This window comes from Podarcis erhardii, assembly GCF_964252035.2.
Source record: "Podarcis erhardii genome assembly, chromosome: 1".
Classification (NCBI taxonomy): Eukaryota; Metazoa; Chordata; class Lepidosauria; order Squamata; family Lacertidae; genus Podarcis; species Podarcis erhardii.
In genome coordinates, this window is record NC_138497.1 from 128,780,859 (window position 1) to 128,797,387 (window position 16,529).

General features: G+C 40.6%; 1 protein-coding gene across 2 annotated transcripts; it reads left to right on the forward strand.

Moving 5' to 3' along the window:
• Nucleotides 1–68: 68 nt before the first annotated feature.
• STRADB (STE20 related adaptor beta) lies at nt 69–15,925 on the forward strand. Of its 2 annotated transcripts, XM_081844432.1 has the most exons (12): nt 71–419; nt 3,252–3,308; nt 5,259–5,339; nt 6,667–6,769; nt 7,904–8,025; nt 8,369–8,477; nt 9,547–9,670; nt 10,044–10,215; nt 12,065–12,169; nt 12,737–12,963; nt 13,564–13,606; nt 14,455–15,925. In XM_081844432.1, exons 2-12 carry the CDS (start codon nt 3,297–3,299, stop codon nt 14,602–14,604), a joined length of 1,248 nt encoding a protein of 415 aa, XP_081700558.1. In that variant the 5' UTR covers nt 71–419; nt 3,252–3,296; the 3' UTR covers nt 14,605–15,925. The 2 variants fall into 2 exon arrangements, with proteins under 2 accessions (XP_081700559.1, XP_081700558.1); XM_081844433.1 differs by lacking the exons at nt 7,904–8,025; nt 8,369–8,477 and having other exon boundaries at nt 69–419.
• The last annotated feature ends 604 nt before the right edge of the window (nt 15,926–16,529 follow it).

The following is a 16,529-nucleotide window of genomic DNA, read 5'->3' on the forward strand; positions in this document are numbered from 1 at the left end:
CTCCCTCCGCCTGAGGAGAAATGCTGCCGCAGTGCACTTCGGGACTGGTAGTCCCGCGGCGGGCAGCAACCCTGAGTTCACTCGCAGGCCGCGTTCACGGAGGGGGGCGGGGCCTACAGTTCGAGTCCACCTCAGGCTGGCCGAGGGAGGCGGGCGAGGGGCTGAGGTGATTTTCCCCTCGGGTTTGTCTGAGGAGAAACTCGGCGCTGTCCGTGGCCTCTTTGGCAACGGGAGGCAGCCTCTGTTTCTGGGCTCCCTCGGCGGGCGGCGGCGGCCCGAGCCTGACAGACGGTGTGAGGTGGGCGCGGGCGGAGGGAGGGAGGCGAGTCCAGCGGGGGAAGGACCGACCCCCCTCGCCAGGACAAGTTTGGGTCTCCTCAGGAGTAAGGCCCGCTGGGCCCGGCGGGGCTTGCTTCCAGGTAAAAAAGTGCACGCGCGCGGCGCCGTAGTAGCTACCAGGTCCGGTTGCAAAAAATAGAGGGACGGTTATTGTTATCGTTTCGATTATATGTTTATTTTTGTGTTGCAGCGGGGAGGCGGGGGTTGCCCCGCGTTGGCGCCTCTCTCTCTCCGCGGCGGGGAGAAAATAGATCCTTGCTCATGCAAACCGAACATTTCCACTGACCCTGAACTTTTTGCAACACTTGGGGGGGGTTTGAAGGCCCCGCTCCGTTTCCATATCGTGAGGGTGGCGGGCTAAATAATAATAATAATAATAATAATAATAATAATAATAATAATAATAATTTAAAGCATTAATTAATTTTCCAATAAGAACATCCAATTAGCATATCAAATCCAATAAAAATAAAAAACTAAAATAAAAAAGTCCAATTGTCTTCCAAATTGTAATAATTTTTTGTGTTGGCTTCCCACGGTCTGAACTCCAAAGTGCTTTCAACATCTTAGTCCTGTCTCTCATCATCATCATCAATGTTTTTTCATAATTCCATATTGCGATTTTATCCTCCACGTTTTGTCTCTGGCTCTGTGATCCTCATTCATGTCAGAAAACAGATGCTTTTTTTTTTATGGAGTGCAGATTTCTCCATATATTGTACTCTTTCAGCTGTTTTTGTTTTTCATCGCACCGCTTCATTTAATTGCATCCATTCCAGACTTCTGTCCAGCTCTTTATTAATAATAATAATAATAATAATAATAAAATTATTTATACCCCGCCCTCGCCAGCCAAGACCGGGCTCAGGGCGGCTAACACCAGGTATAAAAACAATGGATTAAAATACAACTTAAAAACAAGAATAAAATACAACATTAAAATGCAGCCTCATTTCAGTAGAAACTCAAATCCAGGAAGGATGGGAAGGTAGCACTGCGGAGGAGCTGCCACCTTTGTTTTGGCAAAATACGGGGAGGGGCAGTTGGGGGGGAAGGCGATTCCCCCTAATAATAATAATAACAACAAAAACAACAACAACAATCTGCTGCTAAAGTGACTTCAAATTAATCCATTACATGTAAGAATGTTACTTGCCCAAAAATGGAAAAAGAAGTTCCAGTGAAAGAAGAATGGATACAAAAACTATGGAACATGCAGAAGTTGTGAAACTTACCAGAAAAATAAGAAATCAAGATAAACTTTTTATAAAAAAATGGAAATGGTTTATTGAGTATTTACAAACGAACTGTAAACAGATAAGGACATGGGCAGGATTATTGTAATAACCTGCAGTTTTATAAGAGCATGCAGAAAGAGGGGGAAGGAAGTCGAGTTTTGAAATGTTATAGAGGTTGTGAAATTATTGACATGTATAACATTGAAAATCATGAATAGAAATAAAGAAAAACACACACAGAGTAATCCATTACAATCTATTGCAGCCCAACGGGATGGCCCCTCAGGAATTTGTCACACAGAGATTGTGAGTTTGTAAATCTGTCTGTGTTTGGCTACCCAGAGCTTAAATGCATCACCTTTCACACACCCTTTCAAACACATGTATTCCGAGAGGATCCCTAGCCTGGGGGAGAGAGAGAGAGTGGAGACAAAACTGTATCAGTACAGGACAATCCTGTATATACGATAGGTGGCAACTGTATGCACAAGGCTACAAAGGAGGGAATTTACTGACTTATTCCAGATCAGCCTAACTGCAATCTCTCTGGAGTAAATTATCATTAGCATTTCAACGGGGCACATAATGTTTCTATATCCATATGCAGCCAGATTTTGTGCATGCTGCTTGGAAAGTTAGCTGCATTCAAGCCTGTACATTTAAGTATTTGAGTAAGACTTTAAGCCTGTACAGTGCATATAAGCAGGAGTTGTAGCAGCTCTTTCTTCTTTGCAGCATGGAAATTGCTAGGTAAATGATTGTTTGGAGGGCCCAAGCCCGTTCCATAAATATTATTTCAGTATTTAACAAGCATTTGATTTTTTATCAGTATTTTAGACATGTTGGGTTTTTTCCTATGTAAACTGCTTAGAGGTTTTTAGGTACAGTGGTACCTCACAAGACGAATGCCTCGTAAGACAAAAAACTCGCAAAACGAAAGAGTTTTTCGTTTTTTGAGTTGCTTTGCAAGACGGATTTCCCTATGGGCTTGCTTCGCAAGATGAAAACGTCTTGCAAGTTTGTTTCCTTTGTCTTGCAAGTTTGTTTCCTTTTTCTTAAAACCGTGCATTCACTTCGCGGTATGGTAGCCTTTTTTGAGGTTTTTGAAGACTTTGGTATTTTTGAAGCTTTTCCAAAGTCCGTGCTTTGCAAGATGGAAAAATTGCAAGACGAAAAAACTCGCGGAACGAATTAATTTCATCTTGCGAGGCACCACTGTACATAAGAAAAGCCTTGCTGGATCAAACCAATGTGGCGTCCTGTTCCCACAGTGCTTTAGTTGAGATTCCTGCATTGCAAGGGTTTGGGCTAGATGACCCTTGGGATCCCTTCCGACTGTACAATTCTATGGTCAGCCAGAACCCCATGGGAACCCCCAAAACATGGCTTAAGTGCAACAGCAGTCTCCTCACTTGTGTTTTCCAGTAAGTGGTGTTCAGATACATATCACCTCCACTACTGGTGGCAGCCAAGAATATTTAATTCTAACCTGACCAGCCACATGTAAAGCTGACTATGGGAGCAGCCTTCTGAGAGTTTCATTCATACTTCGTTTATAGTCCAGACCTTCAGCGTGTTCAAGGCTGCATACATGGTCAAAGGGAAGAAGAATGACATCTTTGTTTGGTTACTGTTTGGGCTGAATGTAAACTTTATTTTGATACTCTTTTTCAGGGTAAATGGGTTTGCATGACATTTTCCATGAACTAAGGCAGTTCCATGTCTTGTTTGGTAAGCACATAATTTATTTTGACTTGCTTTCATTTTTTATTTTATTTTTGGACTCTTCAATAACATATCACAATGTTTGTAGCATGTTGCAGGTATACATCTGGTTTGTGTGCTTTAACAAACAAACAAAAAAGAAAACAGCACCAAAATAACTTTCCCATTACTACCTTTGGTTCCTTTAAAAAAAGGTAAAGGTACCCCTGCCTGTACGGGCCAGTCGTGTCCGACTCTAGGGTTGTGCGCCCATCACACTTAAGAGGCCGGGGGCCAGCGCTGTCCGGAGACACTTCCGAGTCACGTGGCCAGCGTGATGAAGCTGCTCTGGCGAGCCAGCACCAGCGCAGCACACGGAAACGCCGTTTACCTTCCCACTATAAAGCGGTACCTATTTATCTACTTGCACTTAGGGGTGCTTTCGAACTGCTAGGTGGGCAGGAGCTGGGACCGAAAGACGGGAGCTCACCCCGTCGCGGGGATTCGAACCGCCGGCCATACGATCAGCAAGTCCTAGGCGCTGAGGTTTTACCCACAGTGCCATCCACGTCCCTTGTTTCCTTTACATTTCACTAAACATGCTAATTTTGAGAACTACAAAGTGAGAATGGGAAATGTGAGTTTTTCAAGTGTTGTCCATAGAGGGCACAACTCAGGCCTGCTCTGCTTCACTTTTATATGGAATATTCTTTGGGTTTTAAGAATGGGCTACTATGGATTCAATGTCTGCTTTTATATCTGCGCCTAAACATAGTGGCCCAAGTTTTGGCTCAGAAGCACACAGCTTCATTTAATACTGAAGACCTATAGGGAGATCTCTATTCTGTGTTTGTATACAATTCCCAGTTCAACAAGGGTTTGAGGCACCCCAGGTGTGCCTGTTTTTCGCATCATCCATATAATATTCTCATTCAACTGGCAGCCTGCACCCTCCGCCTTTAATTTGAACTTTGCCGAGCTGCAGATAATGTGGTAAGGAAAGGATCCAACATAAAATCATGTTGCTCAACTGGATATACTGAAGTTCATTTTGTGGGTTGTTGTTTTTAAATGTGGGGCTTTTCTGGGTACTATCTATTGCCACACACCCTACTTCCATTGGCAAGGTTCTTCTTGGTTGGCTGCTGTTGGGACCAGTCTTAACACCTATGTCCTTTTAATTTTTTTTAACTTGTTGTTTTGTGCAAGTGTGGACTACTGTATTGGAAAAACTTGTATCATAAAAATAAAAAATTGGCTGTGTACACAGGTAAACCAAAGTCTCTGCACATGCCTATAGTGGACCTCAGGTTTCTGGGACTCAGGGAAGGTGGGGAAGTACTAACTGAGGGGAGGGGACAACAACACAGTGTGTGCATGGGAAATACCGAGATAGCATTCAGTTGAAAGCACTCATGTGGACAAAGATGCCCATAAGTGCCCATGGAAAAATTGGATCTGAGTGACCCACACACATTAACACTTTGGTGTATACACAGCCGATATGAACCATTGTTCAAAGAAGAGCCGAAGACTGCAATACAGTTGTACCTCGGAAGTCAAACAGAATCCGTTCTGGAAGTTTGTTCGACTTCCAAATGTTCGACTTCCAAATCATGGCTTCTGATTGGCTGCAGTAAGCTCCTGCAGCCAATCAGAACCCCCGTCAGACATTTGGCTTCCAAAAGAACGTCTGAACTCACTTCCGATTTTTGATCATTCAGGAGCCAGAACATTGGATTCCCAAGGCATTCGGGAGCCAAGGTACGACTGTAGATTATTTGGAGAAATCATACTTGGTCATGATTTTTCAAAATGGTGTTAATTGTCCAAAGATTCTGGATAGTCTGGGGTAGGTTTTTACTTTGTTACTGTTTTGTGAGGTTCCAGCTGCCCATCATTATAGGTCACCTGGCAACAATATTAAATGTTAAAATATAATAGAGGGAACACTTATTGACTGTTATGCTTTTCAAGGACTGTTCCTGTATTCTACGGACACGAATTGAATCCATTGGAGCAGAAAAGCAATCAGAAGGCAGCAGCACTCAAGACTTGGTAAGAGAAAATGTATATTAACTTGACCTGTTTCACTAGTGTTAGTCCTAGTACAATTATGTCTGCATTCTTGAAGCAGAGCTCGCACCACTTATTTTCTGCTGTCTTTGGTATGTTTCCAAATGGAAACACTTGGTACCTCTGTTCTCAGCAGAGAATAGTCATCAGCCCAGCAATAAGAAATAAGAGCCGGTTCCTCAGAGTGTTTTTGAGACAATTACATGGAGAGGCATATCCATTATAGATATACAGTGGTACCTCGGGTTACATACACTTCAGATTACATATGCTTCAGGTTACAGACTCCGCTAACCCAGAAATAGTGCTTCAGGTTAAGAACTTTGCTTCAGGATGAGAACAGAAATCGTGTTTCTGCGGCGCGGCAGCAGCAGGAGGCCCCATTAGCTAAAGTGGTGCTTCAGGTTAAGAACAGTTTCAGCTTAAGTATGGACCTCCAGAACGAATTAAGTACTTAACCCGAGGTACCACTGTATCTGAATTAAGGAGAGCCACATTACTGTGATTCAGAATCCCTCACAGGGCTCCCGTCGCCAGCTAAGCCAAGCAGAGCTTTCTGCATGCAACATGAGAAATTTTCCCTTCCACAGCTGAGAATTTCTGGTGGACCATAGCAAGAGTACATCATTTGGATTGTGGAACCAGTTAATTTCTCTGCTTTGGTTTTATAGTGCTGCTGTTCCATGAGTTAGAATCATAGGATTGCAGAGCTGGAAGGGACCACTGCTCATCTAGTCTGAAACCCTGCAATGTAGGAATCTTTCACCCAACCTGGGGCTCAAACTCACAACCCTGAAATTAAGAATCTCATGCTCTACCAATTGGGCTATCTGGTTTTTCCTGTACACCGCTTTGGATATGTTTCTGGGAAAAGCAATTTATACATTTTAAAAATAAAATATATTAATTTGGCTGCATTTCCATGTAGCAGCACATAAGTAACGCTGTAATGCTTGATGGACAGATGGACACTAAGTCAAGCAGCACATGTTCCTGAATATAATAGAAGTGGAAATACAATTGAAAAACATGGTATATGGTTTTTACTGTCTGATATAGTAGGAAATGCAGTATTTAATTTTCTTACTCTTATTTCTCATATGCTGTGTGGGGTGAAGTCTCCTTTATGACGTTTATAATAACTAATTCACCCTCTGACACCAAAAGCAATGGCAATAGAAAAAGACCTTGTCATGCTTCTGGAAGATGTATAGGCTGGCAGATCTGCAAGATTAACATTGAAGTTACACTGTTCACTGCAATTTTATACAATAAAAGTGTGTGTGTGTACATCTTTTTTTCTAATCAGACAGATGAACCTGCTTTATATTGGGGACAATCGGCTCAAAGAGGAGTTGAAGAAATATCATGGTCCTCGGATGTATCCCATTATGATATCCAGGTGGAAATAGGTAACTGACTAGTTTGTAATCTGAAATACGCTATTTCCTATTTTTATAATTGAAAGCGTTTTTACTCCATTCTTCAGCTGAAAAAAGGCTTATAGGGAGGGTGATTTACAAGTACCTTATCTTCCTACTTTGTCTGGTTGAGAGATCTTTAGAAAACTGGACAGTATTGTTCCCTGGTGTGAAAATCCAGTGTTTTGCCAATGTTTGGCCAATACATTTGAGTCATACAATATTTTTAATTGATCTTAATATTTGCTTGTTCTGTTCCATCTAGCTCCATCTGACTGCTTGTTTTCTTTGTTATTAAAATATCAGGCATCAATGCCCTTTTGAAATATAGTAGCTGCAGTGGTGTAAGTGATTACTTCGTCTTCCAAAGATGCTGCAGACTGCTACCCTGTTCTCTCTCTGTCTCTTAGCCAGGGAATGCATCTAGCCCCTTCTTTTTACTTGAGGAAAGTGCAAGTTTGCATTGTCCTCTGATGAAAATCTATTCATTGCCATTGTTCATGGGAATGTTCTCCTTTTTGCGTTTTGCCTTTGCGTTTTAATGGCCAGCCAATGTTAGTTGTTGCCAGTGGTTACTCTGGGACTGATGGGAGGGTACCACTTGTGGCACCATGAGGCAGAAGCCTATTTTCAAATTGATTTGATTTTTTTCTCAATCCCCAGTTTGCTTTTCTGCCAACACTTTCATTTAATCACTGCCGAAATGTGTTTCACATGTTGTGTATATACTGTCCATTGCTGTGCTTTCCTGTATGCAAGCTAAAGAGTATTGCTATCCTTTTGAAGATATCAGTCTTTGTCATTTAGCACTCAGCTTGACCTTGTAGAAGTGGTTTGATGGCACTTGGTAGCTGTTCCTTGGATTCTGATAAATTAGCTCCTAGACACAGAATCTATTCCAAAACCCTGTGATAGTTGAGCTAAGTCAAAGCCAGACTTGCAGCAGTGTCTTTTTTGGTTGCTCAGATTAGCTGTTTCCTTATGTGCAGTCTCAGAACAGCTTTTTCTTCATAATCTGTCAGTATTTGCCTTGAATATTGGGATTGTACGAATGCTAAATGATAAAGCAGTAACTAAGAAACATTGCAAAGTTGTTAAAGTGATCAACTTCTGTTTTGCGAATAGGAAGGGGATGCAGCAACTTAACTTCAATCTACCTCGCGCGTCACATCCCTACAGGAACACTGGTGGCTGTAAGGATTACAGATCTGGAAAGATGTTCTGAAGAACACTTGAAAGCTTTACAAGTAAAACAGATGTTTTAACACTTTAAAAATTTATGAAGTTAACATGTAAAAGGAGAGGTGATTTTAAAACTTTATACAAAGTGTTTAAAAATGAAGACCCTTTGAAATTGCCAGGTTATTAAAAAGAAATGTACTTCTAGATATGCTAATAATTCCAGAAAACTTGTGATTAGATGCAGGGACAGCTTTCTCAAATTGCATCTCTGGCATTGTGCAACAATCCAAAAATCAATTCATTTCTGATTCAGGGATTGTCTTCAGAGTGACAGTAGGCTGTGGCTAAGGGTTTGTGGAATGTTCCATTGCCCTTTTAAAGAATTAAAACATGTATTCTTTCATCTAGAATGAGGTGGTTTTATCCCATTCCTTTCGACACCCCAATATCATGACTCTTTGGGCAGTGTTCACTGCTGGAAGCTGGCTTTGGGTTATTTCTCCTTTCATGGCCTACTGTAAGTATTCTGTTGAGGAAAGCTACAAATTAATTGAATTATCTCTGTACGGGCTCATTAAGGATTGTGTCCACTCTCATTTCGTCTCTTCATCCCTGCAGTCCACCCCACCCCCCAAATCCACTCCAGAGGATCTTACAACCCTCTGAAGCAGATTTTGAGGGTACATGAGGTGCTCCAGGAAGCAGGAGAGAATGGGAAATTTCTGTTGTGACAGTGGGAATCTACTCGGCTCATGCAGTGGCAGTTTTGTATGCAACTCTGTGTGTTTAGTTTACATACCATGCATTTGAGCTATCAAACTTAAGAGCAGCTTGCTCGTTAATTGAAAAGTACGTATATATTGCTTAATATTTTTAAAGCCTGTACCTTTTGCATGTTGACAAGATATAAGTCAAGGATGGGATAGACCAGTTGTGGGGAACCTCCTGCCTTGCAGTCCTTATTAGGCCCAGTATGGTTTCCAACTTGGCCCACAAGTCCATTTCTTCCAAAGCATATGTGATGTCAGGAGTAGAGTAGGCAAGGACATTGTTCCTTTGTAGCATAATGTGAGCTCCCAGTTGTTTTTCTGCAAGTGCCTTGTCTGTAGGCCAAACTGTGCCTGTAAACAGACTTATCAGTGGTTACCATAAGCCCCTTTGAATTTTGACAGCACCACAGGGCGATGGAATTAAGGATCTGGCCCACTGGCCAGATTCAGTTCTCTGCATGAGGCAGCTTCTTCCTTTAATGCCTGCCTCTTTTAAGCAGTGGGACTACCTCAATAAACAGGAAAGAAGAGAGAAATTGGCTGTTTTGTCAAAAGCTGTATCATTCAGGCCTGCTCTTGAGTCCACAGGCAAATTCTTGTGTGGCAATATTTTTAGGGGCAACACTGATCCATACAAAAAGAGCATTTCCAATATCCTTCATAATATGCAAAATTGTTCTTTGAACCTACACTATGTAGCAGGGGGATCAGATTTATGTGTTACACCTTTCTGAATTATGACAGGAAATGTCAACTCTGCTTTCATTGCATAAATAATGTTTTGACTTGCTAGCAAGTTACATGCACCTTTTCTAGGTTCAGCCAGCCATCTACTGAGGACTTACTTTCCTGAAGGCATGAGTGAAGTGTTGATAGGAAATATCCTGTTTGGAGCAATCAGCGGGTTAAACTACATGCACCAACATGGCTACATTCACAGGTAATGTGTAGAGAGGTTTTAAAGAAAATGACAGACGATTGGGACCAAGGGTAAATGGGAAGACCAGAGTCCCCATCTCTGTTCTATTTGGGTGACTTGAGATTTTTGAAACGGTTGAGTTGGCACAAGGCACTCTTTGCTCTGTGGTGACCTTATCTTCATGCACCATCATTCAGTGAGAGCTGGCATTACAGTATTCCTACATTGCAGTCAAGAGCAACACGAAGCACAATGTACATCTCCATTATGCATGATACACTCACTTTCTTATGCAATGCAGGGTAATGACTCTTCATATGAACAATCCTGTATGTGTGTTAGAATCTTGTTTTTCTCTTAATCTAACTAAACCATCACTTGTTATGTCTTTCAGAAGTATTAAAGCTAGCCATATACTGATTTCAGGGGATGGCCTGGTGTATCTTTCTGGATTAAACCATCTTTGCAGCCTAGTGAGCAGTGGGAAACGGTTAAAAGCTGTGTATGACTTCCCCCAGTTCAGTACATCAATGCTTCCCTGGCTGAGTCCTGAACTACTGAGGCAGGTCAGTATATGATGCAGTTCACTGTGGCTGAGCAGTCGTGCAGAAAATACGTATTGGCACAGATTGCATCTAAGAAATGTCTATAAAGAATTCTAATTGTGCCTTATAAAAGCTATTCTTAATTACTTAATGTCCTCCTTTTTATTATTAACATTTGACATCTTAGTGTTCTATATAACACTATAATTAAATACAGTGGTACCTTGGGTTACATACGCTTCAGGTTACATACGCTTCAGGTTACAGACTCCGCTAACCCAGAAATAGTGCTTCCGGTTAAGAACTTTGCTTCAGGATGAGAACAGAAATCGTGCTCTGGCGGCGCGGCGGCAGCAGGAGGCCCCATTAGCTAAAGTGGTGCTTCAGGTTAAGAACAGTTTCAGGTTAAGAACGGACCTCTAGAACGAATTAAGTACTTAACCCGAGGTACCACTGTACATGCATTTCACATTATTTGAGAAGCTATGGATAATGTGAAATGCATGCCTCTAAATTGTTGTAGCCCTATAATTTATGTTGAAATATGAAATTATTCTTGCTGATTATTACTGAAATTAAGTGGAATGGTTTCGCACATCCTTACATGATAGATTGCTACCTCTTATCTTCCTTGTAGGAGCTGTAACAATTATTCGAACTCCTAAATTTTTGTAAATATTTTCATCCCTCTCCATTCCTCACATTATTGGGAGGAACGCTGGAGTGAACTAGAACCATTAAGCTGGAGGTCTGATTTCTGTCTACTTCTATAGTTATTACTTGAGATTTTAAAGAACATTTATAGTGAAATGATCAGGCCTTAATAGAATATCAAGGTTTGGCATGACATGTACTTATATTACCAAGTTAAATATTACCAAGTTCTTAACAGATCTTGTTTGAGTGACCCAGATGAATAATTTACACACGCCTATATATATATGCAGGAACTAATACCACAGATTACATGACAGTGGCTTTTATTATGGAAGTAGTCTCCTGGTCCACACAGCATGCTGGCTCCCAGAAAGGAGATTGTGGCCTCTTTGCTCCTTCTCAGTCATTTTGCTGCTGCACTGCTTGCTCCAGTTTAGCTTAGCATCTCTTCCAAACCTAGGTTTGTGGTTTAGCTCTCTCTAGACGAACCACAAGCCATAACCAAGATTTGTCCTATGATTGACAGCTCATGGCTTGTTCATGAGTCTAGGTTCAAACATGTTTTAGCATGGCACAGGAGCAAAATGACTAGGGAGAAAGTGAAACAGTCATGATCTACATTTGCCTTAAGCCTTACTGCAACTTGAAAACCAGCTCAATATTTTCCCTGTTGTGATCACTAGCCTATAAAGTACAACCCTTTCTCCTAGTTTAAACCACATCAAGTGGGTTCTGACTTTGTGATAAACCTATGAAATGCAGCCTGGCAGAACTGGCACATAAATTAATTTCTAGCTTCTTACAGGTTTCAGGTATTTCAGTGTAAATATGATTAACCTTAGTACCGATTTTCAGTATAAAACAGCACTGAAGACCATAGCTGTATTTTATGGTGTTGATATTCCATTTTGCACATGAAGCCATTTGAAAGGAAGCTAAAGGTTGTATTATGAACTTGTTAAATGCAGCAAATACCATTTTTGTGAAGAAAAAATAGTGCAGTTGTGTTAAATCCAGTACCATACTCAAAGGGCATAACGTTGTGTGCTTCAGGGCTTGAATGTAGCAACAGGCTTATTTTTATTTAAATTTATAGGGTATCTTTTTTCAAAAAAAACCACCAACTTTTAATAGTTGAATATGCATGTTTATTTAAATTCATGGCACACTGGCATGTATTCAGCAGTTATCAATGCAATGTCTTCTTCCATAGGATATGTATGGCTATAATGTGAAGTCTGACATCTATAGTGTGGGCATTACAGCATGTGAACTAGCTAATGGGCATGTACCTTTTCAGGATATACCTCGGACGCAGGTAAGGCACAAAACTCTTCAACTTTTGACCGATAACAATGTCACGAAAAGAGAGGTGCCAATTTTGAGGATCTCGAACACCTAGCTACCCAATGCAATAAGACTTCCTCTGTTGTAATATTTCTAAAATGTATGTGTTTCAGCATATTTGCAAACATCAAAATGCATCCTTTCTGGTGCTCTATTTTTAAAAAATGTTGCAAAGTGGTTCAGAAATGTTTACCTATTCAGGAAGCATTGTTTTGAATAGTGTTTGTGCCAAGTTTGTTACATGTTCCCTGATTGTCTAGTCTAAGAAGCATCGCCCTCACTCTGATTGGATTGTTCGCTCTTAGTTGGCTGTGTAGCTTTGTGACACTATAATATAGATAATTGATTGGATTCAGAAGCAACATGAGATAGGGGAGTGGCAGTAAACAGCTTTGATAAAAGGTGCACATTTTAGAATCATGCCCCCCCCCCCGGAAATATTTACACTGAAAGTACCCCTACTGACCCAGAAATTAAACAGGTGTACATTTGAGGTGTACAGGTAGGGCTAAGACAGTCAACGGACATTTTCTTTCAGATGCTGCTGCAGAAGCTGAAAGGTCCCTCTTATTGTCCTTGGGCTATAAATACTTTTCCGCGTGGTGAATCCAGGATAAAAAATTCTCGATCAGGGATTGACTCTGGAATTGGTGAAAGTATGACACACACAATGACAAGTGAGAGATTGCAGACTCCACCAAAAACTTTCTCCCCAGCTTTCCATAACTTGATAGAACTCTGTTTGCAACAGGACCCAGAGAAAAGGTAAGGCTGTTAGAATTGAGTTGCTGCAGTTAATATTTGTATGGGGTTCAAAGAGCTTTCTAATTGCTTGAAAACTTTGTTTTATACATGAGCTCGAAGTTATCAAGAACTTCCCTCTGTATATTTCACATAGATGCAGTACATAAATGTATATTTTGTTCACTCACAGTGCAAATAGATATGTAATTTTTGGTGTGGATGCACCTAAAACTTTTAGTTGATTGGTAAGTGGGCAATATGGTCACACTTTCCTTGCATTTTAAAAGCTATTTTGGAAAATGTCAAAATGACCTTTTCTAACTTAAGTGTAGCTATATATTTAATCAGTTCAAGAGGCAGTTAATTGATTAAATTCTACAGTCAGTTGATAGTCCCAATTTTAAAATATCCACATATGAGGAGCCGGAAGCTACACTTTTTGCAGGGTTTATGTTATTTTGAAAATGAGCAATTTTAACAAGTGGGGAGCTTACTTAAAATGGAATACCTATGCTTGATTTTTCTTTCTATTGACTGACCCTGTAATAGGCAAAAAGAGAAGGGGAAGTTATTACAGTACTAATACTATATCTAAGTTCTGTTTTTCTTCCTGGGATCTAGGCCATCAGCAAGAGGTCTCCTGTCACATGCTTTTTTCAAGCAGGTGAGCTTGTTACAAATTATTAGATGTGTGAATTGCAGCTAAAGACCAAGGCTTTGATCGAGAAAACATTCGTGAACTGGGTACAACAAGCTGCTCATAGCTGAACATGGCTGAAACTGTGGTGCCTATAGCTGGAAGGCAATGTATCTGGAGCAGTTTGATTGCAATTTGGAGAACTACCACAAGTGGGATTTGTGCACAATATGCTTGCAGAAGGGACACAATACAATTGCTTCTTGTACTACGTGGTAGACCGTGTTCTCATCAGCAATGGGGAATATCTGGCTGCAGGTGCTACAAATGAGCAAGGAACCTCTGGCCCTCAAATGCTCTCCACCCCTTTCTAGTGTCACTAATTCATTGAGCCTGGTTACTGATAGTTGCATGCCTTGAGAAAGTAAACCAGAGCTTTAGAATCTGAATTCTGTGCCTGTTGCAAGTTAACGAGCCTATCCAAATAAATTCACTATGGCTTTGGCATATTTGTGGGTAAAGGTAAAGGTGACCGACTCTGGGGTTGCGGTGCTCATCTCGCTTTACTGCCCGAGGGAGCCGGCGTATGTGGCCAGCATGACTAAGCCGCTTCTGGCGAAACCAGAACAGCGCACGGAAACGCCGTTTACCTTCCCGCCGGAGCGGTACCTATTTATCTACTTGCACTTTGACGTGCTTTTGAACTGCTAGGTGGGCAGGAGCAGGGAGAGAGCAACGGGAGCTCACCCCGTCGCGGGGATTCGAACTGCCAACCTTCTGATCGGCAAGTCCTAGGCTCTGTGGTTTAACCCACAGCGCCACCCGTGTCCAAGTTCAAGTTCACTATTCCAAATCACTGTGTTCTCTCATTTCAGGTAAAAGAACAAACGAAGGGTTCTTTACTTTCACTGCTGCCTCCTGCCGTCCAACATGTCCAGCCACAGGTGCCAACAGTGTGTTCAGCAGCCATCTGTAAGACTGGATACGTTTTGCCAAATGAGAGAGAGGTGTACTGGGAATTCTAAAGATACTAAACCATACCTCTGATATCTCTCTCTAGGAAAAAAATAATGTGATTTTTGTCGCTGCTTTTTCCTTTTCATGTTCAAAATACAAATATTAGTTATATACTTGAAAATGATAAAAAAAATTGTGCCAATACTTTATATGAGAAAAATTCTTCCAAAGTGGTACTACAGAATGCAGCAACCCTCACTTCTTGAATTACCATAAATGCCTACACTTTCTCAAGCATCTCCCTTCCATTCTTACAATTGAATTGCAATGGTGCATATTTTAGCCTGGTATGGCATGTCTGATATATCTATGCCTTTACTGCCTCAGAAGTGTTAATCTAAAATACTGTTTCCCTTCTCTCAGCTTGTGTGTGTGTGTGTGTGTGTGTGTGTGTGTACTATAAACTTCTTTAAAGTAATGCCTATTCCTACTTTAAAAAATTGGTGTGCAAACCATTGTGAGCTTTGTATGCCATCTACCCTCCAACAGTTGTTGGGGTAGCCATTACTGCAGCCTGGAGACAGCTGTGATCTTTAATGCAAGGTATATTTTTAACAAAACCTAATCAAGGGAGAATAATTTGCATAACAGCAGTAAAACAGGAGTTTGAAAGTACTTGATTATATTATTTATAAAGAGATTGCTTAATAGACCTGCAGCTCTGCCTTGGGCTCACATCTCACTAGCCTTTAAAAAGCCAACATCTCAATTTGAATACTGTTGCACCAGCGAGGAAAAGGAATCTATGTGGCATACAGAAGACCCACTGAATGGAAGCATGGCTTTAATACTATGGCAATACATGACTGTTGGAGGTATACTGCTGCAAACACTATTCTAGGAAGCAAAAGATGCTGAAATGAGATGGGACTTATGCCTTGCAATTTGTCCTCTTTGTTGTGCCTTTCATTGAGACAGAATTCCCAATTACAAACAAGAAGCAGCAGCAATATAAAGGCCAGACTGACAAGAAAGAGACCACTTTCTATTCTTGTTGTTCTAGTACTGTGAATGACTGACTGAACATGACCTTAACCAAAATTCTTGCTTTTTGTACAGCATATAATTTTGGGGACAGGGTTTTTAATACTGAGATATTTACAACTATATTTTATTAATGCACATTTTATTTGATCATGTAAAATAGACGTTAGCTTAATTTTTTTTAAAAAGTGTAACCTCACAAAGTTATATCAGATGTGATGTTATTAGCATCACAATTGTTCTTTTAAATAGGAAACTACTGAAGTAATTCTTATGTGTTTGCGATCTCTTGCCATCTCAACTCTGACAAATGTAACTGGAATAAAATGTACTTATTTCAAGAAAGCTCTTCAGTCATGCTTCTTCTGGTAGTATTTTTACTTCATACTTATAAGTCAGCTAAAACTACTTTTGAGACCAAATATCAAAATTAAACAATTAAATATATAATAATGCAGTAGTTGTTTTTTTTAAAAAAACCAACTACTACATTATTACATATTTAATTGGTGTTTTTTTTAAAAAAAACCCTACTTGCATGACACTTATTTCCTACAGATTTGTCAAGATATATATGATTGCTGCCAGTGCCACTGTGAGGATAAAAACTATTTAAATCACTGGCAAAATGTTAAATGTAACAAATAAGCAAATTGTGCAGAAAGAATATAGTTCCTAACCCCACTTATTTGGGGGAGGAGCCCACTTAATTCAGTGGGATTTACTTCTGAGTAGCCAGTGTTGTGTTTGGGAACAAATCCCATGGAATTCAGTGGAGTTTAGTATCAAATTGACATGTGTATATACTTTTAGAACTGTGTAGACACTTCACCCTGGCAGTAAATTTGCTTTAACTAGATAAAAAGACTAGGTTAATGGGTCTGAGAAAACAGGGCATCATGGGTTGATTCTGCAGCTCATAGGCAGCACCATCCAATTAAGGATGACT

Excerpts from the sequence above, each read along its gene's own strand:
- STRADB (XM_081844432.1), top strand. Across the intron at positions 8,026-8,368 it reads AACACTTGAAAGCTTTACAA|AATGAGGTGGTTTTATCCCA; the intron begins GTAAAACAGATG and ends TCTTTCATCTAG. Across the intron at positions 9,671-10,043 it reads CAACATGGCTACATTCACAG|AAGTATTAAAGCTAGCCATA; the intron begins GTAATGTGTAGA and ends TATGTCTTTCAG.